At 35.8% G+C, this 27,136-nt stretch overlaps 1 protein-coding gene across 1 annotated transcript; it reads left to right on the top strand.

Moving 5' to 3' along the window:
• The first annotated feature begins 2,590 nt into the window (after positions 1 to 2,590).
• Positions 2,591 to 11,614, top strand: LOC132561022 (uncharacterized). Its single transcript, XM_060225741.1, is given in 6 exon segments — positions 2,591 to 2,724; positions 4,449 to 5,338; positions 5,754 to 5,834; positions 6,762 to 6,812; positions 7,291 to 8,982; positions 8,985 to 11,614. Coding segments are annotated over 6 exon segments (5,478 nt in total).
• Positions 11,615 to 27,136: the final 15,522 nt, after the last annotated feature.

Raw genomic sequence — 27,136 nt, 5'->3', positions numbered from 1 at the left:
ACTGTATCGTAGTGATATCTACTGTATCATGGTGATATCTATACTATCATGGTGATATCTACTGTATCGGTGATACTACTGTATCGTGGTGATATCTACTGTATATTTAGTGGTGATATCTACTGTATCATGGTGATATCTACTGTATCATGGTGATATCTAGTGTATCGTGGTGATATCTACTGTGTCGTGGTTATCTACTGTATCGTGGTGATATATATACTATAATGGTGATATCTACTGTATCGTGGTGATATCTACTGTATCATGGTGATATCTTCTGTATCATGGTGATATCTATACTAACTTGGTGATATCTACTGTATCATGGTGATACCTACTGTATCATGGTGATATCTACTGCATGGTGATATCTACTGTATCATGGTGATATCTACTGTATCATGGTGATATCTACTGTATCATGGTGATATCTACAGTATCATGGTGACATCTGCTGTATCGTGGTGATATCTACTGTATCGTGGTGATATCTACTGTATCATGGTGATATCTACAGTATCATGGTGATATCTACAGTATCGTGATGATATCTACTGTATCATGGTGATATCTACTGTATCGTGGTGATATCTACTGTATCGTGGTGATATCTACTGTATCGTGGTGATATCTACTGTATCGTGGTGATATCTACAGTATCATGGTGATATCTTTACTATCATGGTGATATCTACTGTATCGTGCTGATATTAATCCTATGGTGGTGATATCTACTGTATCGTGGTAATATCTATCCTATCATGGTGATATCTACTGTATCATGGTGATATCTACTGTATCGTGGTGATATCTACTGTATCGTGGTGATGTCTACTGTATCGTGGTGATATCTAGTGTATCATGGTGATATCTACAGTATCATGGTGATATCTACTGTATCGTGGTGATATCTACTGTATCATGGTGATATCTACTGTGGTGATATCTACTGTATCATGGTGATATCTACTGTGTCGTGGTGATATCTACTGTATCGTGGTGATATCTATACTATAATGGTGATATCTACTGTATCGTGGTGATATCTACTGTATCATGGTGATATCTTCTGTATCATGGTGATATCTACTGTATCGTGGTGATATCTATACTATCATGGTGATGTCTACTGTATCGTGGTGATATCTACTTATCGTGGTGATATCTACTGTAACATGGCGATATCTACTGTATCGTGGTGATATCTTTTGTATCGTTGTGATATCTACTGTATCGTGGTGATATCTACTGTATCATGGTGATATCTACTGTATCGTGGTGATATCTACTGTATCGTGGTGATATCTACTGTATCGTGGTGATATCTACTGTATCGTGGTGATATCTACTGTATCGTGGTGATATCTACTTAATCGTGGTGATATGTACTGTATCATGGTGATATCTGCGGTATCATGATGATATCTACTGTATCGTGGTGATATCTACTGTATCGTGGTGATATCTACTGTATCATGGTGATACCTACTGTATCATGGTGATATCTACTGTGTCGTGTTGATATCTAATGTGTCGTGTTGATATCTACTGTATCATGGTGATATCTATCCTATCGTCGTGATATCTACTGTATCGTGGTGATATCTATCATATCGTGGTGATATATACTGTATCATGGTGATATCTACTGTATCGTGGTGATATCTATACTAACTTGGTGATATCTACTGTATCATGGTGATACCTACGGTATCATGGTGATATCTACTGTTTCGTGTTGATATCTACTGTATCATGGTGATATCTATCCTATCGTAGTGATATCTATACTATTATGGTGATATCTACAGTATCATGGTGATATCTACTGTATCGTGGTGATATCTACTGTATCGTGGTGATATCTACTGTATCGTGGTGATATCTACTGGTGGTGATATCTATGTATCGTGGTGATATCTATCTACTATCATGGTGATATCTACTGTATCGTGGTGATATCTTCTGTATCATGGTGATAACTATCCTATCGTGGTGATATCTACTGTATCGTGGTGATATCTACTGTATCGTGGTGATATCTACTGTATCGTGGTGATATCTACTGTATCGTGGTGATATCTACTGTATCGTGGTGATATCTACTGTATCGTGGTGATATCTACTGTATCGTGGTGATATCTACTGTATCGTGGTGATATCTACTGTATCGTAGTGATATCTACTGTATCATGGTGATATCTATACTATCATGGTGATACCTACTGTATCATGGTGATATATACTGTGTCGTGTTGATATCTACTGTGTCGTGTTGATATCTACTGTATCATGGTGATATCTACTGTATCATGGTGATATCTATCCTATCGTGGTGATATCTACTGTATCTTGGTGATATCTACTGTATCGTGGTGATATCTATACTATATTTGTGATATATAAAGTATCTTGTAGATATCTAAGGAATCTTGTATAAATGAACTGTATCGTGGTGATATATATGTATCGTGGTGATATCTACTGTAACATGGTGATATATATGTTTGTGATGACTTCAGGAATATACTGACTCATTATATTACAGCAGTGTTGTGACAACTTGTTTGGATGATTGGCCAGTACGATGGCAGATGAAGGAGACAACTCCTCCTCATCTGACAGTGGAGATGATCCTTTGATAGACGTGAGAGGGCGTCAAGGTCCTGTCACCGAAAGTAGCGTCAATGAATCTTTCCTATCTACATTTGATATTTCTATGTGTGTGTGTGTGTGGTGTGTTGTTTGGATGTTGGCCAGTGACGATGATGTTTGTGACGTGTGTGTGTGTGGTGTGTGTCACCGTGTGTGTAATGAATGATTTGAATTCTATGTGTGCTGTGTGTGTGTGTGGCCTATGATGAGCTCTCTGCAGAATCAAAGTAAATAAAATAGGTTTTCTTATTATGTAAGTTCTAGAATATCTGTAATGTCTATTCATATATAGATAATTGAAAACAAATATGTGTGTGTGTGTGTGTGTGTGTGTGTGTGTGTGTGTGTGTGTGTGTGTGTGTGTGTGTGTCTTTTATATATATATATATATATATGTGTGTGTGTGTGTGTGTGTGTGTGTGTGTGTGTGTGTGTGTGTGTGTGTGTGTGTGTGTGTGTGTGTGTGTGTGTGTGTGTGTGTGTGTGTGTGTGTGTGTGTGTGTGTGTGTGTGTGTGTGTGTGTGTGTGTGTGTGTGTGTGTGTGTGTGTGTGTGTGTGTGTGTGTGTGTGTGTGTGTGTGTGTGTGTGTGTGTGTGTGTGTGTGTGTGTGTGTGTGTGTGTGTGTGTGTGTGTGTGTGTGTGTGTGTGTGTGTGTGTGTGTGTGTGTGTGTGTGTGTGTGTGTGTGTGTGTGTGTGTGTGTGTGTGTGTGTGTGTGTGTGTGTGTGTGTGTGTGTGTGTGTGTGTGTGTGTGTGTGTGTGTGTTAAATCTGTCTTCTTGAAATATGATACAGGTTGGCCACATACAGCCTTTAAAATTCAAAACAGGCAGTTTGGGCAAACTGTCAAAATTTGTCTTCATTAATAATATTTTTGTGTCAAAGCGTTCAAGGAGAACTATTTACCTTACATTGTTTAATATCGTCAATTTTAGAAATTTGCTCTCCGTGGTGGCAATTCGTGACTGTAAATTTGCGTTAAATTGATCAAATTGTGCCACCTTTTAGGAAGTGTTTACTTCATATTTTCAATGGTAATTATCAGTGTAGTTCAATAATGTTGATCCTAAGTAAAAAAAAACTCTAGACCAACTGCTAAAGTTACAGGTACATGATGTTTATCTTTTCAAAAGCCATAGAAAAGTCAACTAGTGGGGATAAATCCCAAAGTGGTTATACCTGAAAAGTATCTTTTATAATTTTTTCCACATTGTCAGCATGCTATATCATTGAGTAAAATTAAGTGAGTTTGAAAATATATTTACCTTTCTTAATACGTATGTTATATTTACTTTTTTGTCATTACGAAAATTCAGCGAAGAAAGCAGAGAGGGGCAACCACAGCAAAACATCACCAGGTTTGTTTTTACTTTTTCTTGCTTCAATGGTTTAGAACAATCTTTGATATCAACTTTTAAAAAAATGTCTCTGCTTTTTGGGATTTTTTTTGTGATTTACGTTTGAATATACGATATGAAAATTGTTTTACTGATGACATGTAGAATTAATCAATTAATGAAAGGATTCCAAAAGCAAATACAAATATAGAAGGGTGCATGTCTATAACGATATTGATCCTCTTAACATATTACTGTGGGGCGTAGTTTTTGTGAGTTTTTGTTTTTTTACTTTTTTGTGGGAAATTGATTTCGTGGATACCTCAATAAATCTGCTGATACTTGAAGTTCTTGGACACATGAATTTGTTAAGAGTACCCACGAAATGAATGAAATAAACCCTCCATGAAAATTAATGAGTTCACAGTTCTAACCTCAAGATTACCTTTGATCCAGTGACGAAAATGACAAAAAATTGGGTAACACCTTAGCTGCCGAGAAGGAGAACATGGACGAAGAGGAAGATGAAGAGGAAGATGAGGAGGAAGATGAAAAGGAAGCTGAGGAGGGAGACGAGGAGGGAGAAACAGATGAGAAAGCAAAACAGTGGCAACCGAAAGGAAATGGTGCAAATGACGAAGAAAATTTTTTAAATAATAAAGAGGATGTTTCTTCTGAATTGACCACCATTGCAAAAGTAGAAACTGTTAAAAGTTTAATCTCACCTCAGGCGCCCATTGCGCAAATCTCCGAGAAGCCTTCACCTTTGTATCTGGGACAGCAGGCTGTGAATTGTGCTAAACTGAATCGTTTGTCAGTGACTACGTGTCAGGAGGTGATGCGTGAGGTTCTGAAAAGCAAGAATCCTAAGGGCCGAGAAGACAGTCATTTACGGCTCTTATTGAAACAATGGAAAGGAACACTTGCGAAGAAGAATCGTTCAAAGAATAAAATCAGTTCTCAGGAAAAACAGACTTTGTTCAGCGACACTGTCACCTATGAAAAACTAGATATGACTTTGATGTACCAGATAGCTAGGAATCTGTTACATAAGGAAATCGCATCACCAAGAACGACATGGAATACATCCCCACCTGATTTTGACATCAGCCTCCAGGCATGTGTTGAAAAACTTAAAGACTTTCGTAATTATTGTTCTCACTTAAAAGATGACAAGGTGACCGACGAATTTGTTCGAAATCGTTTTCAGCATATCAGAGATGTTATAGTACACATAGAGAAATACATAGGTATTGAGCCCCAGTACAGTCTCCAAGTTGACTACATCAAGGATGCTCAGTTATCCCCAGATGTCGCCGAGCTGCAAGCCAAACTGATAAAACTTGGTAAGTCATATGATATAAAATATCCCAATTGCTTCACGTGACCTAGGTCTCATAAAAACATTATTTGCAAACAAAGACCTTGATTGTATTTTGAATCATATCGGATACTTTATATTTTTCAGCATTCACAAGAATGTAAAAAAGTACAATGGAAAAAAGGTTTCTTGTAATTTGACAATGAGAATGAGTGAGACTGGTTCAAGACTGATTTGAAAAATACATCCCTTAAAGTGCAAGCTATTGGTAAAAGTGTGAACATCTGTAGCATTCGAAAACAGCATTTGTAGTTTTTGTATAGATGTTTGTGATGAAGTAAATGCTGAATATGAGTAAATGTTTTGCAGATGTTAATAAAAAGTTTTAACAGTTATTGAAGTACAACAAATATTGCTCAAATTTTGTCTCCCATCCACAGAGTCTGAAAAGGATACAATGAAGTGTGTTGGAACTGCAGAAATGGAAACAGTTCGCAAAGATTTGGAAGAATGTCTTAAAAGTTAGTATTTAAATTTCACAAATTACCCACATTGATCTTGTTGTAGCTATTTCTGTGCATTCATATGTCAGTGTCATCGACATCATAATAAACAAGTAATGTTGTGATATATGTTGCCTGGTAGGATTGGAGTTCAGTGGTTATATATATGATGAACAGAATCTTGTATTTGTTTAAGAAGTTGAAGCAATTTAATGTGCCTGTCAGCAGTATGTTTGTTTAGCGAAATCTCCATAAATTTGTTACAGTCGCAATTTACAATACGTAAACTCCATTTCAGGAACATTGGCATAAACCAAATGTTATAATATCAGAATTAATTTGAGCAAAATGCTTCTATATAGAAAAATAAAGTCACATATCTACTATGTATTCAGATAACTCATATACTCTGTGAAAGTGCACACTTAACTAAACACAATTATTTTTCAAATGATTTTTGAAAAAAAATTAGGAGTTTGAGAAATGCAGAAATCAGTTTTATTCCTAATTCTCAGTATCAAAGTGAAATGATAACGCCAAAAAAAATACCATTGAAATATTTAAGATATTTTGACGAAATTTGCAACAGAACAACACCACCCTGAGCGACCTCATCGTGAACTGAACCAAACACATATATATTTTTTGGAAGTTTAAATACTTACTGCCTGATAGACATATATGTATATACATATATAGCATAGTGTACCACACATATTTGTACAATCAATTGTCTTTTTATGACATTTCAATTGTAAATGACAATGTTTTGAACAAAACGCCTGAAATCCATTACTACGTATGAAATATGGCAACTTCCATCGTTTTTTATTTTTTTTATTTTTTTGTTTTTGTTTTTTTTCCCCCATTTTCTTTCCGAGAAAAATATTGACTGAATGAGGATTCATATCTATTTAAAACATTTAAAACATTGTTTCATTTTAGAGTATTGCTCTGCGTTGGAGATGTTCACTGTAAACGTGAACGGTCAAAATGGTAAGATACTCGTCTATATTTGTCAGAAATCATGAAATATTATCAATATATTACCGGCATTTTCAAAATTTACAGCCAGAACTCATCAAATTTACGAAAATAATAAATCTATGTGTTACCGATACAAATGGCATAATTAAAAAAAGCATTTTTTCATGGGGCTCAAATTTCGTGGTTTTCCAAAAAGCTTAATTTTCCTTGGCACTTGATTTCGTGGATAAATCTTTATCATAAACATCTCTAGTACTATAATCTTTTGTCTAGTCATGTGTATTTATTTATTTAGAGACCTTCTAAATCCTCGAAAATGAATCACCCACAAAAATTAATGATTTTACGTTAATAATTATCGGTTATTTATGTATGTTAAACAGGTCTAGTCATTTCAAACAAGATTTATTTTTTCCAAATAAAATCATCTTGACTTGCTCAATTTTAGCACTTCACTGTAAACTTTCACTTTGTCTTAAAATTTCAGCTCAAACTAGAAAATGCATCGAAAACCACGAAAGCAGTGACCGATTTTATGCAGAGACAAGAATTTCAAAAGAGGCGATGCATATACTGCAATCTGAACACTGCGTTGTCATCACAGGTAATAAAGGATCCGGGAAAACCGCCTTGGCATATCATCTGTTGTTCCAGTTAATGCCTTTGGGTAGATGTAAAGTTCAGGTACTTCAAAGCTTAACTGATAGAATAGATGTAGATGGTTTTGTTATTGCTTTTATTGAACTAAATGAAATTGAAGAGAAAAAGAGATCAAGATTAGAATTCATCGTGAAAGAGTTGATAAGACCAGATGTTGACTTAAGTCTGTATGTGATTATAACTTCAAAGTCAGATAACTTGGATGAAATTTTAGATTTCATAACGCCAGTTCACTTGTCTTCTTCGCCTTTAAATGAAGATGAAAAAAGGTCAATTCTTGAAAACCAGTTAAATCAGGTTGTTAAGAAAACAGAAGTTCCTTTATCGCCTCAACCATCCCCACAGGAAGTGACAGAAATCGTAAAAGAATCGAATGTCCCGATAGCATTTCCATTGGCTGCATATTTGTATGCTCAAAATGAAAAATATCGTAGACTTGGTTCCAGTTTTTTTCGATCCCCGGTGGATTATTATCTTTCGGAAATAGTCTCCTTTTGTAGAGCAAAAGCAACATTTGTACTTCTTCTAGAGCTGTTGTTCCAAGAAAGGATAAGTGGCTTGAACATCGATGATATTCAAGCTTGGATCAAAGATCCTGAGTTAGTTGTTGATAAACTATCCATGAAAAATGCCCGTAAACGAATCAATGGACATTTAGTTTTGCCATCCAACCAACCCCTTGACTTTCAGATTCGGAACAAATGCATTGAGAAAGCTTTCTGTATTTATCTCATAAAAGAACACTTGCCAAAGTCCATCAAATGCCTCGACCTAGAATATGTCGTTGACCCATGCATTCTGAGTTGTAGAGCAGAAAATACAGGGAAATGTGTTCAAATGCTTTCTGAGGACATTGATAAAGAATTGTTGGCAAATAGGTTTCTTACAGAAATTTTGAGCGACAACACAACACACCTCAGCAAGAGTGATGCATGGTTAGACTGCATGTTCATAGAAATGTTCATGGAAGTATTCGAAATACATATCAGAAATTGTGACGAGGAAAGAGCGCAATCAGAATGTATGGAAAAAATGTTCCATTGGGCTGTTTCATACAGATGCCTGCCGCTTTGCAAGAGCCTGAGAAAATATATTGATAACACATTTGTATTCGACCAGCATTTTACAGACAAAATGATGAAAGAACTCATGCTAAATGCATGCTCTGTTTGCCCAAATACACTTTGTATAGCTGACAGAGGTGTGACCAAAATAGAACTCCTCCGATTTTTCGTAGATCACGGAGTATCCTGCGACTTTTGGGAACCGATTGTTGGAAGCGGTGACGACGAAAGCTTGCGTTACCTTCTGAGAACGAAAGCCATGGATGAAAAACTGGACTGGGGATTTTGGGAACTACTTTCTACTGCAGCAGCAGAAGGCGATACACTTCTGTGCAGCTGTAAATTTATCAAATTGATAAACCAGAGAGGGGATGGAGTGAGAGATACCGAAAACGATGGGATAGTTGCATTTGCTGAAAGAGTCAAGTCTTTAAAAGACGACAGTTTATTGAATAAAAACATTTTCTTTTCAGCTGCATCGAGACTATTGGATTAAATCAATCTCTTATGAAAGCAATGCAAGAACACAATTTTCCAATACTTGACACCAATGACAAGGGGTACAATAGCTTACACATTGCTGTTAGTAGCATGTTACCACAAACACAGTTATTGGCCACCATAACGGTTCTGTCCTTGGCTGAGTTAGACTTACAACACAAAGTGAACCAGGATTGCGAAACACCATTAATGATAGCAGCAACACGTGAAGACTTCGACGTCAGGTGTATCGCTGAACTTCTTAGACAGACTGCGGATCCAAACTACGCTTCATCTAAGGATGGGTACACAGCGTTACATAAGTGCATATTGTCACCTCTTGATGACAGAATTGTGTCAGCAAGAGTTTCTACAATGATAGACTACAAAGCAGATGTCAACAAACGGTCATTATCAGGTCTTTCACCAATCAGCCTCGCAATTTCCAAGGGAACATCAAGATTAAAAACACTGGGATCACTTGTGAAAGGAAGACCTTCACACATGCCTGCTACTCAATATACATTACATTATTGTATTCAGCTGCACTTGAAAGAAGACGAAAAGATAGAAGTTCTTCAAACATTAATCACCGAAGGTGTTAATGTGAATGAAAAAGATGACCAAGATCAAACACCAATCATGCTGGCTATGCAGATAGAAAATGAAAAAAATGCACTAGTCCGATGGCTTCTAGATCACAATGCTGATGTAAAGGCTACAGACCACGAAGGATTGTCTCCCTTACACCATTGTTGTAAAGCAGCACATACAGCAAAAGATGCGATGAAAATTGCCAAATTGATAATGCATTACATGGAAACACATGATGAAGAGAGGAAAGATCGTTCTTTCTTTGAAACACCTGACACAAAAAAGAAAACGCCATTGATGCATGCGATCAACAACAAGAAACATTTGACATCTGACCTTGTACTTTTCTTGATTGACATGGTTGCTGAGGTCAATGCTGTTGACTCAGGAGGTAATACAGTGATGCACTTGTTGATGGAGTCACATTTTGAAGACGAAATCGTAGAAGAAATATTGGAGAGACTCATGGATAAAAACGCTGATCCATTTATACAGAATTATAAAAATATGACCTCTCTTATGTGCGGCGTCTGTTCTCCTATGAGGCGCGTGAAATCTCTTTCGTGGATCCTCAATAGAACGCCACTGGAAGTCTATAAGCCTCACACAGACTTGCGTGGTAAAAATCTACTTCATCTCTGTGTTGAGGCTACAGCTATCAGCGACGACGATGTTAGCGTGTTATGTTGTCAAGCAATCAAGTGCGGAGAATCCATTCTTGAAAGATCAAAAGAAAGTAAAAGTGCACTTGAGATAGCTGTGGTTTCCAAATCAACACGAATTCAAACTATTTGTTGCATGTTGAAATTTTCTGGAATGAGGTTGACCTGCGCGATATATGATATGTTTAAAAAGGCAAACAAATTTTCATACGAATTTCTACAACTGTTATTTAAATACGAAGTAGAGTTAGATGAAGAGTGCAAAGAAACTAGATTCCCATATCATGACATTATAGATGATTCCCAATCAGAAATTGATGAAACAATAATACAGCCTCTTGTTAGGATGGGATTTGACATCAATAAAACCAATTCTCGGGGAGACAGTGCCTTCATGGCAGCTTGCAGGTCATGTTGTGGACGTGCTGTTCTTTTGGCACTGGGTATTGAAAGTGACCTTAACAGACTTACTGGTGAAAATGAAACGTACCTCCATCTATTAGCAAAATCAAACAGAACGGATTTAGAAACATACGAAGCAATGAATTCTCTCAAGGGAATATCACCAACGAGCAATCAAGTCAACAAATTAAACAAATTCAGACGTTCAGCGTTGGCAGAAAGTGTTTTGAAACAAAAAGTTAACACCGTTCGATTTCTGATAGAGCAGGGTGCCAATCCTGACCAACAGGACAGAACTGGGAAAACAGCCTTACACCATTGTGTGGAAGGGGGTTGGTTTGATGACGAAGCATGTGCCATGCTTGACATACTAAAAGAGGGTGAAGTATGTATTCACGTCTATGACAACATGGAAGCAAGTGCGTTATCCCTGGCATCCAGTCATGCGAGTCGCAGTAGACTTTTCACGATACTCAGACTGTTAGAACTCGGGTCAAATTTAGAAACTGTAGACCGCGAGGGTAGGTCGCCAATCCACACTTGCCTTTTGCACCTACGGGGGCATCGAAAAACATCAGTTGTAGAACGAGCATGTCGACTGGCCATTCTAAGGATATATGGAATGAGTCATATTGCAAAAGACAACAACGACAAGATGCCGGAAGATCTCTGTGACAAACTAGATCAGGAAAAACAAATCCTAAAGACACACAAAGACGGCCTTCTTCCTTTACTAGAGATGATTGTGAAAGGCGCATTTGCCTCGCTGGGTAATGAATATAATTATCCTCATATCAATTACCAAGTGAACAAATTGAACGGCAAAGTACTTGATTTAATCAAATACTCTTCGAAATTCCTTCACAGAGTAGAGTTTGATAGTTGTGAAGACGATACAGATTTTTATTCCTCAAGCGATTCCCAAATTATTGAACGCACACTGAAATAAGGACACCAGTATCATTGGTTTTCAGAAATCATAGCTGTAGACTTTCTGTACAGGTTTGAAGGTTGTAACTAAAGGATGTTTAACCGGAAAACAAGTAGCACACTTCCAATGGAACTTGCTCCCTCAGTCCCCAGATTCCCCGTCCGGCGCTTAAGACCAATGTCATTTATCAAGATGCTGGAGGGCTGTCTTGATACATTTGACATTACATAGATTTGAGTTTAGATCACAATTTTTCTTGTCATTAGTTTGGTCTGTAACACTTTGACCAAAGTACGTACTCATACAAGTGTAGAAATTATAGAGGTCATGAAACAATACGAAGTAGGAAAGTGTTTCCATCGAGTATGACACCAGACAAACCTAGTGTAGTACTTCTGACAATGAATAAAAAATCCATCTAGATTGATGGCAGAGGGCACTTGCAGCCAACTATATTATTAAGAACTTATATGCTTGGTATTTTGTTTTGTACATCTGCAATATACCTACAAAAGCAAGTTTTTATTTTTTTAAATAATGGTAATAACCTTGGCTTGCTGCGTGTGAAAAATGACTTGTGTAGCTGTGTAGTTTACAAATAGGTTTGTTCCTTTGATTCTGGTTGGTTTCATTTTATGAATTGATGTAATATATTTAAATAATGTGTTGATAGAATGCATTTCCTCACAAGTTCAATTGTTCTTTTTATATAAAGACTTGTGTGGAAATTTCTTACTGTGATCAGTTATATGTGTACAGGAAAAAAAGGTTTGACAGATATATTGAAACCTGTTGACAAGTAGTCGAACCCTAACACAGTTGTTGATCACATGCTAAAGCAACTGTAAGACAGAATTGTTGCCAATGAAAAAACAAATTGTGTAAACAATATTGTTTACTAATGTGTGAAATGTGTAAAACACAAAAGTTGATCAGGAGTGAATGAACTTTAACAACAACAGTTAATGACCAGAAAAGGAATGAATTATGTTGACACACTTGATGGCCATAGGGTGAATGAATTATGTTGACACACTTGATGGCCATAGAACGAAGGAATTATGTTGACACACTTGATGACCATAGAGTGAATGAATTATGTTGACACACGTGATGGCCATAGGGTGAATGAATTATGTTGACACACTTGATGGCCATAGAATGAAGGAATTATGTTGACACACTTGATGACCATAGAGTGAATGAATTATGTTGACACACTTGATGGCCATAGGGTGAATGAATTATGTTGACACACTTGATGGCCATAGAATGAAGGAATTATGTTGACACACTTGATGGCCATAAAGTGAATGAATTATGTTGACACACTTGATGACCAAAGAGTGAATGAATTATGTTGACACACTTGATGGCCATAGAATGAAGGAATTATGTTGACACACTTGAAGACCATAGAGCGAATGAATTATGTTGACACACCCCATGACAATACAGTGAATTAATTATGTTAACACACTTGATGGCCATAGAGTGAATAAATTATATTGACACACTTGTTGACCAAAGAGTGAATGAATTATGTTGACACACTTGATGGCCATGGAATGAATGAACTATGTTAACACACTTGAAGACCATAGAGTGAATGAATTATGTTGACACACTTGTTGACCAAAGAATGAATGAATTATGTTGCCACACTTTTTGAACAGAAAGTGAATGAATTATGTTGACACACTTAATGGACATTAAGTGAATTAATTATGTTGACACACTTGATGAAAATACAGTTAATGAATTATGTTGACATACAGAGTGAAGGAATTATGTTGCCACACTTGTTGACTATAGAATGAAGGAATTATGTTGCCACACTTGTTGACTATAGAATGAAGGAATTATGTTGCCACACTTGTTGACTATAGAATGAAGGAATTATGTTGCCACACTTGTCGACTATAGAGTGAATGAATTATGTTGCCACACATTTTGAACAGAAAGTGAATGAATTAAGTTGACACAATTGTTGACCAAAGAGTGAATGAATTATGTTGACACACTTGATGACCATATAATGAATGAATTATGTTGACACACTTGATGACCATATAATGAATGAATTATGTTGACCACAGGGTGTATCATCTTTGTAAATAGTCCCAATGAATCGATAAATTGTCTGTAGAATGTTCCCAAATTTGACATTAGTAGAAAAATTGATATCTTGATGTACATTGTACTGCTGTCATGAGATTTTGTATGATAAAAGTATCCGGAGTGACAGAGGTAGACAGTACAAGTTAATACACCAAATATATCATATTTTAGATATATACAATTAGTGTATTTTGAATATATTTCATTCTGGAGTATTTATTATACATATTGTCATTATAACTCAACTTCACAATACAATATAAAAGTACAAACGATCTAGACTTCCTTCAACAAAGCTGAACCTGACAGGTAAGCGGCTCAAACTTATTGTTCAGGAATCGCAAGGTCTGAAAAGTTGGCCAGTAGGGCAGAGTCGATGTTTTCATAACGCATCGAGGTGTGAGTATGACACTTCAGGCATGGATCCATATAACCTGCCCTCACTTACCTGTGATTTACCTGTGTTTTTTGTGATAGTTGGCAAAATGAAGTGATATTGCCCGAATGAAAATAAGTGATATTATCAGATGTTGGATAACATAGAATATATACGGGGGAAAATAGGTGTTTCAAGAAAACGTGATATTAACTGGAAAGTGACATTAACAGATATGACATTAAGTGGGTTCAACTGTATATATCTTCACCGTCATATGTATATATATGCTTAACTAAACAGATGGCGTTGTCTTTAATACATATGCATTTCATATTAAGACTGGTCGCCCTGTTATTAATTAGGTCATCAAGATGGTCTGACAAAAACGTTTATATATATTTTTGTATTATACAATTAAAACTTTTCCTGTATACATGGCCTCATATTTACAATTACTTAATATTACATTACACTCCAGAAAAGCCATTTCGAGGGTGTAATGTTGTTGCTAAGACTACAGTTATGACGTCACGAAATGGGACAGCGAGTCAATTTCGTTTACATTCTTATAAATGTAGTGTTTATATTATGGTATTGCAATGCAAATGTAAACAATTGTTAGAGAACTCAGCAGGCAGCAAGCTTAATAGTAGATAATTCAACCTAACTCTGATATTATTACGAAAATGTGTTACACTGCCTTAAATAGAGGACTGTCACTCTGAGACTAGAATATGGGAATTAAAATCACAGACTTGACATAATTACCTCCCTTCCCTTATATATTGCCTTTATTTTTTTAATGGTTCAAAAACCAGAGAGCAGTATTCCATAGAGTTCGAAGTACGTGTAAGAGGAGAAACCGAAATATAGTTTTTTTTGTTAATATTGATATAAAATTGAAATTTCAGTTTAAGTTTTCAATCACATCTTATTCATATAAGGGAGGTTACTCTAAGAGAAAATAGTACTCTGTTTTTTATTGTTTCATTTATGCCTGTATATACACAATTTAGCAAATGCTACGCTATTTTAAATGTGTAGTCTTTTCATATGCAATATGTATTACCTGTAGTAGTAGACAATCAACAAATATATGCAAATTTGTTGTTTATAATTTTGTATCTTATGTATGCTTCAGAACCATCTTGTATCTGAAATCCAAATATATGTTTTTTGCCGGGACATTTCACAGGCAATTAAAAAAAAGCATTTATGTCAGAACTCTGCAGAGCTAAATATACATTGCAGAACAATTTTGTGTTTGGCCATTGAAATGAATTTTCCACCAAAAATGATGAAATTTGTACTGTTTTCTAATGTCACAACAGGAAATACATGGAGAATAAGACTAGGTAACCCGTCATTGTAAATTTTGGTCATTTCAAGTAAACGGTGTCATGTTCCCAAATGAAAACAAGGCAAACAACAACGGAACCACCAAGCAATCGAATTTTTAGGTCCTTATTCTGTTTTTTTTTTTTTTTTTTTGTTTTCAAACTCTTTCAGTTCCTCATTGGGGTGTTATGGTTTGTTATGCGGCATAGTTAACAATAATGATATATTAATACGCTTTTAAGTACTACGTTTCCCGAAGAGTCATTTCACATAAATAATGAAATCCGGAACTGTTGAGATCTGTCTGTAAGCAGGTCTCGAATATATCTATAAAGAGCAGCCAATGCACTTATATGGTGCATCAGACAATATGGTATCTTTTAATAACCATTTGAAGACATTGTTCGTAAACTTCTTAAGATTATAAGAAGGAAGAACAAACTGATTGATTTTCTTCTCAGTGATGTAAAGATGGTGTACTAATGGCGATAACCACGCGTTAAACAGTGACGAACCAAGTTGTATCTTGAATACACATAATCTCCTTACTTATATAACATATAACGCACACCTACATTAAGTTTGCTGCATCGATTGAAATTTAATCTTTAGACAAATCATGGAACCGTCAATACTAGCACATCTTGAACAACAATAATAATAACGTCTTTTTTTTAATTTCAAACTTTTTTTTCCTTTTGCGTATGTAGAATATATTTCATTCAAAGTAAACTAGTTTGAAATATCAGTCTCAAATAAAATTGTGACTTTTGAATAATTGAAATAGACATACATATCTTTGAAGTAAGTTTTCATTTGAAAAAATATATTCACTTTTATAGTTTATAGTATGTAAATCAACTTTAACATTACATACAATCAGAAGTGTGATTTCAAATCTTGCTACTCATCACAAGGTCGTGGCATAACCAACAGTCCATATCTAGATGTATTTGTAATACACAAAACATGGCTTTTGAGATCGGAAATTCTGCCAATCTCTGTGTAGTTTCTCCATAAAAAACTACATAAGACTTTCAGATTTTATAGGTTAACACTTTTAAATGAGCATAAAAAATCTTTGACATGAATGACCCAGTGTAGCATGGTATTGTAAAGTGTGACGATTTTATTCAGTTAGAGTTATCTCCCTTCATGTAACGTTTTGTATACGCCCTGTTTTGTATCATTCCCCACCTACCTAATTATTTTAATTATCGATGATTGACTTATGTTTTCATGAAACTAGTGTTTACTAAATGTGTAATCATACCTGTATAAATAAATAAAAACATTTGTCTTGCGTATTTGTGGGTTTTGGTGCTGTATTAATTGAGAAGGAAAATACTGGAGACACCCAGAATAATACATAAGATTTTATGTAAATACTGGTTGAAACCAGTAAACGGGGGGAAGATTTTGACAGACGGAAGAAGGTCGGCTATATCACAGGTAATAAAGTATTATAGCACACAGTTCAATTATACTGTTACCAGAAGCTCCTGAGTAAGGGGTTGCCTGAATAAGGCAGCTCTGGTAACAGTTATTGTTACGTGTGGTCGGTGCCAGTACGTTGACGTGTCAGGTACGCCAGAATCTCCTGAAAAGGGGTTGCCTGCAAAGGCTACTCTGGTACGCCTGACTACTGATACAGTACTTGGCACAACACTTTGTACTGTGATAATAACAGGACACTGGCAGGCGACGTCGGAGCTGTACGGTGGTCGGCTCAGTAATAAGGGACGTGCTTGCAGTGTTGTAGTGCTGACAGTCTGTTAGTGTTGCGGTGTGTGGTAGCCTTGTTGGGCAACATACGTCTAGGCGACGTGATACGTACCGCGGACACATTGTTGGCTCGTGTATGGTGACATGGTGGACAGAGGTACTGTCCTTCTCTGTTGTAGTGTATAGATATATTGTTTATTAAATTGAGTAATTGTTCAACTGCTCAGCCAGGTAGCTGAGGAATCCCAATCGCTTCCGGAGCAGGTAGCTCTGTCTAAATTGAGAGACCCGGCGTGCACGCGCGCTACCATAGGGTGCACGTTACATAAAGCATGGTGAAATGAACCACAGTTCACTTGACCATGGGCTTCATTTTTTATCATACTATACCAGATCTATAAAATGGCTGATGGCATATTCTTACATTGTGTTGCAGTAGTGGTGTCATTTCTGTTTTTCAACACATTTATATAATTATTACACTACACTCGTAATGACATGTTGAGTTAAAACATAAGTATCAATATCAAATGTCAAAACAAAGTATATGTTTTCTGATTGAACAAAAGGTTGGACAAAAGATAATGGTACGCACTTAACATTAGATTTAAATGTTTCACATAAACAAATGTAATACGTTTACATAAAGATGTTGATACATTTTAACATAATAGGAATTCTTTTATTAGATATACATTTGTTTTTAAAATTTAAATAAAAAAAATAAATCTTATATTTGTACAATATTGTGTTTTGTTTTGTTTTCTTTCTTTCAGAAAATTAACCTCATCATGAAAACAAAATGTAATTTAAAGTGAATATCATGCGTTAACTTACAAAGGTAATTGACTATGGGTCAAGGTCATTTCTTTTTGCAAACTTTCTTGGACTTCTTAAAAGGAACATACTGGCTAAATATAATGATTCTAGGCTTTTCAATATTTCAGAAGAAATTGTTGAAACATTTTAACACATTCAACAACTGTGACCTTGAAGATTGGTCAAGGTCATTTATTTTCACAAACTTTATTGGGCTTCATCAAAGAATCCTCCAGCCATATATAATGATTCTAAGCCTTCCGGTATTTTGGAAGAAGTCATTTAAAGGTTTTAACACATTTTACCTCTGTAACCTGGAATATGGGTCAATGTCATTTCTTTTCACAAACTTTAATAAGCTTTATCAGAGGAACCTTCCAGCCATATATAATGATTCTAGGCCTTCCAGTATTTTGAAAGAAGTTGTTTAAAGGTTTACCATATTCGACATTTGTGACCTTGAATATTGGTCAAGGTTATTATTTTGTTTGAAAGGATTTTTTTTTTGAAAAGCAGATCGACCTGAAACTCCTATCATTCAAGGGTGTTAAAAATTGGAAATAGAGTGCGACCTCTTTAACATATAGATCATTCCCGTTGTAGAGTGTTCACACTTGAAGCCTGAGGAACATCATTTAGACATTTTCATAAAATAGGACAACACAGTGTCTGCAAGGACAAAAGCATTAGAGATTACATTAATTTTTGCTTAAAAACAATAGTCTGATCACAGCAGCTGCACTGTACAGTAAGCAATACATTAAAAGCAAGAGGCCCGTAGGGCCTGTATCACTCACCTGGATCTTAAAGCCCAGTAATGGTACACATGCCTATAGGTTGGGTATTTCAAATATTTCAAAATTTTTTCATGGTGAAAGACCAATGAGTAAAATCTTATATCATTACTGTCTTTCTCTTTTGATTCCAAGTAAGAGTTTATATGGTTATTGGATTGGTATCTCAGCTATGTCAAAAATATGACCCAGAAATAATGTCCCTAAAGGTGTCCCATACCCAAGAGTCCATTCTTACATAACAAATATGTTGATCTCTTGATATTAATAAATTATAGATATATATATATATAATGTTATGACGGGGGATTTCCACCGCTTTAAAGGTATAACCTGAAAATAAAGTGCAGAGAGGCCATGTGTTTATCTCTTAATGCCAAGCATATGGTTAAGGGGTAGGAGTGAGGCCAGACCACAGAGTCAATTCATACATCAAAGAAATAACCCAGAAACTGTCTCAAGGGGTGGAGCCAGGCCCAAGGGCCAATTTTAAATTACCTGCTGAATAGAAACATAGGAAATCAAGCAATAATAAGATAGCCCTCTGACAGCCATTTTGTATAACTGATGAGATAAAATAAACGATTTATCATGTATTCTATAAATCTTCAATGAAATGAAAGTGAATTAAGTTTTTGTTTATCATATCATTAACTTGATTATTTTGCAAGTATGAGTGAAAATATCACAATAAAATGATATTTTTGCACTTTTGCCAATATTCTGTTTTAATTGACAGAAAAAAACTTTACAGAATAACATACCGGTATGTACATAGATAGAATTCAAGTTCCATGTAGATCCGAATTATGGGGGGGGGGACTTTAAAATGGCACTATTAATGGCATAATTATCAAAGTCTTAATGATAAAAAATTGTAGGTGAAAATCAGAATATGAAATTTCTATTTAGATTGTTAAGTATATATACTTGGTTAGAAATTAAGATCAATTTGCAGTTAAACAATTAACTCTAAACATGGCATAGTTATCAATTAAAGGCTAGTTGACAGTCGTAAACTGCAGATGAAAATAAGAATTTAAAATGTGTGTTGGAATGGCCATACAGAGATATAAAAACATTCCAAATTTGGTTTATGATGACAACTTATAAAGTTCCAAGCTAACCAGAAATTTGACATGCTGCAATTAATCAATAAATTCAAGTTAACTTTAAACTGTATGTGAAAATCTGTTTGGATGGTTATATATAGATATTCTATGTTTTGTTATGATTTCTTCTTGTATTTGATGAGAAATTAACCTCGGTGTGGAGCTAAAGACAAAACTTTAACAAGGTGTGGAGTGTTACACAAAAATTGAAGATTTTTCTAATTTTAGTGACATTTCGATTATCTTAACCATCTGACACATTTTTTCAGAGTATGATTTAGATGTGTGAAAACTGCTTCTGACTTTTAACTAAAATTATTATTATTACATTCTTAACGACCCATCAACACATTAAAGGTGATTTGGGCCATCAAACGGTAAAACACACAGCGATCCAAAAGGAAATAACATTAAACAAACCAAAAGACAAATGTTAAAATTCTTTAATGGGTATGTTAACACAAAAGATTAAAAAGGTACGTCATAGTCTATTATATAGACCAACATTTTTCAGGTAATGTAGAATTTTACAAATCTCGACAGTTTCAAAAACGGATTTTAGACATGTTGTGTTACCATAAAAACATTCTTGAGTAGACATAAAGTCACTGCAGTCCATTAAAAAAATTTAACGGTGAATGACTCATCACATCCTATGCACCAAGGATTATTTTCGCCTTTCAACATATATGAATGTGTAAGGTAAGTATGACCCATTCGAAGACGGGCAAGGACAACTTCGTCCCGATGGTTGTCTCTGTAGCCTGGAGACCATTCACCGATAACAGGTTTAACAGAGTGCAATTTGTTATTGGTATATGTATTCCATTCCTCCTGCCACTGAGCTTTTAAAATTTGTTTAATAAATGGTTTAAAATCGGTAAAATGAAGTTTAAACACAACAGGCGGTAGCAATAAAGCTTCCTTTGCGGCACGATCTGCTTTTTCATTGCCTGGTATTCCCATGTGCCCAGAAACACCGCAAAAAAGCAATACGAAAGTTAAAGGCAAGTTCATGATATAGTATTAAGGTATTACGAATGAAAATATTTTCGATATTTCTATTGGTAAGACTTTGTAGAACAGAAAGAGAGTCTGAATGGATAACAGCTCTCATTACTTTGTTTCTTTGAATGTATTCAAGGGCGAGGTAGATAGCTCGCGCTTCCGCCGAGAATATTGAGACGTTGTTCAGTAGCCGGCATCCATAGGTTTCATCTTGTGTAACAATGGCCGCAGCAACCTTATCATTATCTTTTGAACCATCCGTATATAAATGTAGACATGTTTCATATTTTAACTGCAATTTCGAGAAGGATGAACGAAATGTGTAACTGTCTGTGTCTGATTTAACCATCTCATGAAGTGAAAAGTCAACTTCAGGTGAATTCATGAGCCAGGGTGGAATTTCTATCGTTCCAAATGACTGAATTTGGTTAACATCAATATTTGTGTTTTGTAAAAGAGCGGAAATTCGAATACCAAATAATGGAATAGTTTTTGATTTGCCTTGAAACAAGGTTTTATATTTTGGATCAAATACAGGGGAAAAAATAGGATTTGAAGGATTTGACCTACAAACTGCATACAAACTGTTTTTGATTGTGAAAATTTAAAACCATTTTCATCTGCTCAAATTTGTAGTCGATTCAAACATTGTTGTAGTTGTCTTTCGGTGGTATTCATATGCTAAGATTGATAGCATATGATGAAGTCATCGGCATAAAGAGTGCCTTCCATTGAAGGGGATAATGTTTTGACAATACTGTTAATTTTAAGTCAAAAAAGTGTAACAGAAAGAATGCTACCTTGTGGTACACCCATTTCCTGCTGATGGACATCGGAAAGGGTCGTTCCATTCCGGACTTGAAATACTCTATCCGATAGAAAATTTGAAATAAAAATTGGTAGATTACCTTTGATACCTATATCGTGCAGATCTTTCACTATGCCGTATTTCCACTTTGTGTCGGAAGCCTATTCCAAATCGAAGAAAACAGCAACCAAGCGCTCCTTATTTAGAAAAGCCTCACGCACAAGGGCTTCACATCTAACCAAATGATCGTTGGTACCTCGCTTAGATTTAAAACTGCTTTGTAGGGGTGATATAATGCGATTGGATTCCAGATACCATATTAATCTTGAATTTATCATTTTTATCTAGAGTTTTACAAACGCAACTCGTAAGTGATATTGGGCGGTAATTGGAGTATCTTTACCCTGTTTGGGGATAGGAATCACAGTTGCCATTTTCCATGACTTTGGGACATTTCACGATCTAAAAATATAGTTAAAAATTTCTAGAAGTTTTTCTAATGATGTTTTAGGAACTGATAGTGAATATCATCAGGTCCTGTTGCAGAGTCATGTGATTTTTTTCAACGATTCTCGAAGATCTAGCATTGAGAAAGGTTGATTGTAAGTTTCATTGTTTTCGGAAGAGAATTTCAATTTAGTTATTTTCACGCGTGATCTTAAATTTTTAAAATTTTTTGGAATGATTATTTGCAGATGAATTTTTGGAAAAAGCAGATCCTAAAGCATTTGCATTAGCAAATTTCGATGTGGCTAATTTTCCATTAGTTATCAGATGTCCCATTGTTTTGAATGATGTTTTACCACTGATTCGTTTAATCATATCTCATACCTTTCAATGGATGTATTGGAATTTAATATGGACACATAATATCTCCAAGACAATATTTTGTGTAAGCGTATAGCACGACAGGCTTTCACCCGAATAATTTTGTAGTTTTTTAAGCCAGGCCTTATATCCCCTATCCCACGGGTCCGAATATCGGCCCCATTCCCAATCCTAATTTGGGTGTTTTTTTTCCCAATCTGAAAAAAAAATTTCCCAATTTTGAGATCGGTTTTTTAATTACAACAAGAATTTTCATACATGGGATAAAACCGTTGATTAGCAATTTAAAATTACAAACTAAAAGTGAAGGTGATTTTGCAACTTCAAGCCCAAACCCACACAAAATGCCGACATAAATCTAGTAACCTTGTCCAAAGAGTAACCGGGTATGTTTACAAATAAACAGCGCAACACCTCGATCGCTATACAAATATATCGCTATACTGTGCAGGCCGAAGACTCCGTCCATTCTATTTACATTCGTTCAATCACAGCCTTCGATACTTTCAGCCAATCAGCGTTAAGTTAAGAAACTGGCTGATGACCAATTTTGAATATGTAATTAGCTTCTGTTCAACAAATGTGATCGACAGGTAAGTGAAAATAATCGTAATTTGTCATCAATTGTTTGCGATATCAGGGGCAATCAAGGTTTGAACAGAACAACAGAATGTCACATAACGGCAAATATTACTGTGCGAAAATTCGGAAAAGGATGCTGAAAATGCAAGTCAATTTGAACCATGTTTAGGGCCGTCTCTCAGACACCAACAGCCGAAGACCCGCATAGTTCTGCGGTTAATGTAAGCAACATCACACCAACTGACACTCCGATTTTATTCTGTGATTCCAATCTCGATAATGATACTTCAACTGTCCAGACTACCATAAGTGAGCCCCCTGGTACTCCAGTTAAGACTATCAGACTAATAGAACTTAATTAGATAGTTATGATATGTTGTATTGAATATTTTTGTGAATAAAACTAGTTTTAGTCTGTTGGACTATTTAACTTACTTTGATTGTTGTACTGAAGAATTCAAGGTTGTATCATGAATAAAACCCAGTTTAGACTGTTATTCTATTTTACTTGCCTTACATGAATAAAGTTATATTCTCGATGTAACTTGTTGGACTGAAGATTTCTATGTTTCACTGACATTTATACACTGTATGGTCTGTCTGTATCTTTAATATAAAATATAAAAAAAATTCAACAGTTTAAATAAGATTCACTCAGCTTTTTTAGGGCGTTTTCCCAAAATAGAGGAAAAAAGGCCTGTAAGCTATCGGTTGTGGGGTTGCTCTTGAATTGCCTCAAAGCAGTTTTCCTATTTCGAATAGCTTTATCACAATCTTCATTAATCCAAGGTTTTTCATTGCGTTTTCTTTTGGATTTTGGTATATATTCTTCGGCTATCTCAAGAAGTTCGGTAGTAAAGGATTCTATCGGGTCTTTTTAATTCAGGAAATCAATGGTGTTGAGAATTTTGGCACAGAGATGTTCAAATTTACTCCAATCTGCCTTATATAATTTCCCATGGAGTACATGATCGCTCTCTATGGATCCACAATTCCTTAGAAATATCGGAAAGTGGTCGCTTCCACAGAGATCGTCATGCACCGTCAATTCGAAATCGAGTAACAAAGATGGGTGACATAAAAGTTAAATCAAGGTGCGAGAATGTTCCAGAAGAGGGATTCCTATAAGATGGATATTTATTATTGTAAAGACAAACGGTATTTTCCAATATAATTTTTTTCAGTTTTTGTTCCTCTATCATTAGTGTGAACCCCAAAGGTTGTTATGACCATTAAAGTCACCCAAAAGTATGAAAGGGGAAGACAGTTGCAATAGGAGTTCGTCTAGTTGGTTGTTCGTGAAATCAGAGTTTGGAGGGAGATAGATGGAGCATACTGTGAGCGTTCTATGGTGTGTAACACTAATAGCAGTTGCCTGGAGATCTGTATTGAGATTGGGGGTTCTGATTGTGTTTTGATGGTGATGGTGGTGGTCGTGATGACTGCGTTGAAGGCGGCTTTGGTGCAGCAGACTGAAGGCCAGAAAGATTGTCACTCTCCATGTCAGTTTGTGTAGCTGCATCACATGTCTGTGTAGCAGCATCACGGGTCTCCACGGTCGTAATACCAAACTTTGCACGACTGACATAGGATGGACCCGACACAGGTATTTCAACAATCTTTCTTGCTTCGGGAAAAGAAGGATCCTTTTTCCTTGCGCCAAGCAGGGCAATCTCTTGAATATGCTGGATACCTTCCACCACAGTTCGCACAGTTTCTTGTAGTTATCGGAATGATGACCAAATTTCTGGCAACCAAAGCATCGCAGTGGATTTGGGATGTAAACATCCACACCAACACTTTGGAAACCAACCTTTACACGTTTTGGTAATATTGGGATGTTGAAAGTAAGAACGTGTTGGTGTGACGGATGCTGCCATCTCGCTTCACCCTGATCCATTTAACATGGTTGACTTTCTGTTGTTTTTCCTTGAAATAACTGAGGATGTTCTCCTCGTCCTCCCTGAAGATATGGACAGCATATAACGCCTTTTGATGTGTTCAGACAGGAATGAGGGACAACCTGCACAACTATCTCAAAAACTTTGTCATTCCTAAGAGGTTTTTAGCCTGTTGCTGGCGGATTACTTGTACAAGCAGTTTTTACACACTCTTTGTTGACAGGATAGTCTTTTCTATTACGAATGTTCCAACGATCGTATTACGATGAATTGGTTGAAATCATGATCATCTTCTGAGTCTGATGATGAAGGACAAGGTCGATTATTTTTATTTTTTTTTGCCCATAGTTAGGTGTATAGGTTTTCATTACTCGTGCTCCTCACCCAGCTCGGAGCCAAACAAGGGGACACTACTAACGGTACGGATTTCCGGTAAACGAGTGCCAAGGATACACAGGTAGTATACTCGAAAGAATAGAACTCTCTCGATTGGCCCTTTAACCACCGCCTTCTGGGATACAACTGTAAAATAAAAGCTACAAAAATAAGCACTTAGGACATATAGTTGACCCAGGGCTTGGCATGACCAGCCGATTGATCATTGAGGACCACATTCATCACCCGTCTTACTGATATAGAGACCAAAGTGATGTTTTGGGGGAAGGCCATGCGAGATTGCTTGAGAATGAAGCGCAAACCACATAACCGCCCCTCAACCACCAGGATAATTTCTCCCTGTACTAACGGGACGCAACCCACGGCAGACAGGTTGCCCCTTTAAGTGGACTTTTACCACATGCAGTAGGATACAGCGGATATATTCTTACCCCTTTTCGCAGGGGATTTTAAACTAAAAGGTATAGAAATTATTTTATGGATCCAAATATGCACTAAAAATAATTCATTTAAACTAAATTTAGAAACATATTGGTCATGTCAACAATAATTCAATAGTTGTTTTCCTATATTCCTATATCATCTACAGGAACTTCATCTTTAAATGTGCTCAAGGCAGTTATGAACTCGTATATGGGCAAAAATTCGCTAATGAAATTTTAGTGTCAAAGTAGTTTATCCAATAAAAAAAACAAAATCGTGCAAGTATGGAGAATAAACATTGCTTAAATATTAAAGTTGGTTTATTTTTATCGTCATATGAAAAAACAAATTGATCTATTGATCAAATAACAAGGAAGCAGCACAAGTTGTACGCCGCCAGTGGATAAATTATAGGCAAAAGTGTGACATATCTGCAGTAGTGAAACTCCTAGTCGTATTTATTAAATGCCTAAAGAATTGTGGTGCTGTAAAAGTTGTTAATCAACTGCAAAATGATTGGTGTATCGGTAAAAAACGCTTGTTTTGTACAGGATTTGATTAATGTTGCAAAAAAATAGGATTTAATATAGACCAATGTGCGTAACTTTTCGCATCAACAAACGTTACGTGCATGTTTCCCTCAGTAAATGTGTTTGGAAACGCATCATCGACACGGCATTTGCAAATGTACGAAGTGTCAACACAAGGTACGATATGATTGTCGTAATTTTCATCAATCAGCTGGAGTTTGGAAATACATCAGGTAATAAAATATAATTAATTTTCGTAACGTTAACACGTGACTGTGCTGTTTTCCAAAATAGCGTCTATCGAGGTAGAGGAACTCGAGGAGACCACGGAATCTGGTAATTTTGATCACGTAACGAAGTGTTACGCACACATTCGCAGTAAACTATTATCTTTGATAATGTTGTGTGATTGTTTCTTTGTATTTTTCAACAGTAGATCTGGTATTTGAAAGAGGTTTGACATCACGATAGCATGTTTTTGGTGTCGATGTTACATGCAACTACTTAAACGATATTTTATTTGTGATATGTGGGAGTATAAATATAATTTACATACAGATAGTGTATTGGGGGGGGAGGCTTTTTATATGTTTTAATATGTAACTACTTTATTACTGAAATGAGAAGGTTGCAAAAATATTGATATAATTTTCTTTATACGACAGTAACAGTAACACAATGAAAAATGACTTTTCTTGTTTACCAAGAACATAATTCTGATTATATTTATCTCTTAATAATTGCATGTAACATTGACAGAACAATAAGAGGAAACC

This window comes from Ylistrum balloti, unplaced genomic scaffold (genome assembly GCF_031769215.1).
Source record: "Ylistrum balloti isolate Yb309-2 unplaced genomic scaffold, AGI_CSIRO_Ybal_v1 Utg371138, whole genome shotgun sequence".
Lineage (NCBI taxonomy): Eukaryota > Metazoa > Mollusca > Bivalvia > Pectinida > Pectinidae > Ylistrum > Ylistrum balloti.
Note: the sequence above shows the minus strand (reverse complement) of the source record. Positions and strands in the feature narration are given on the sequence as shown.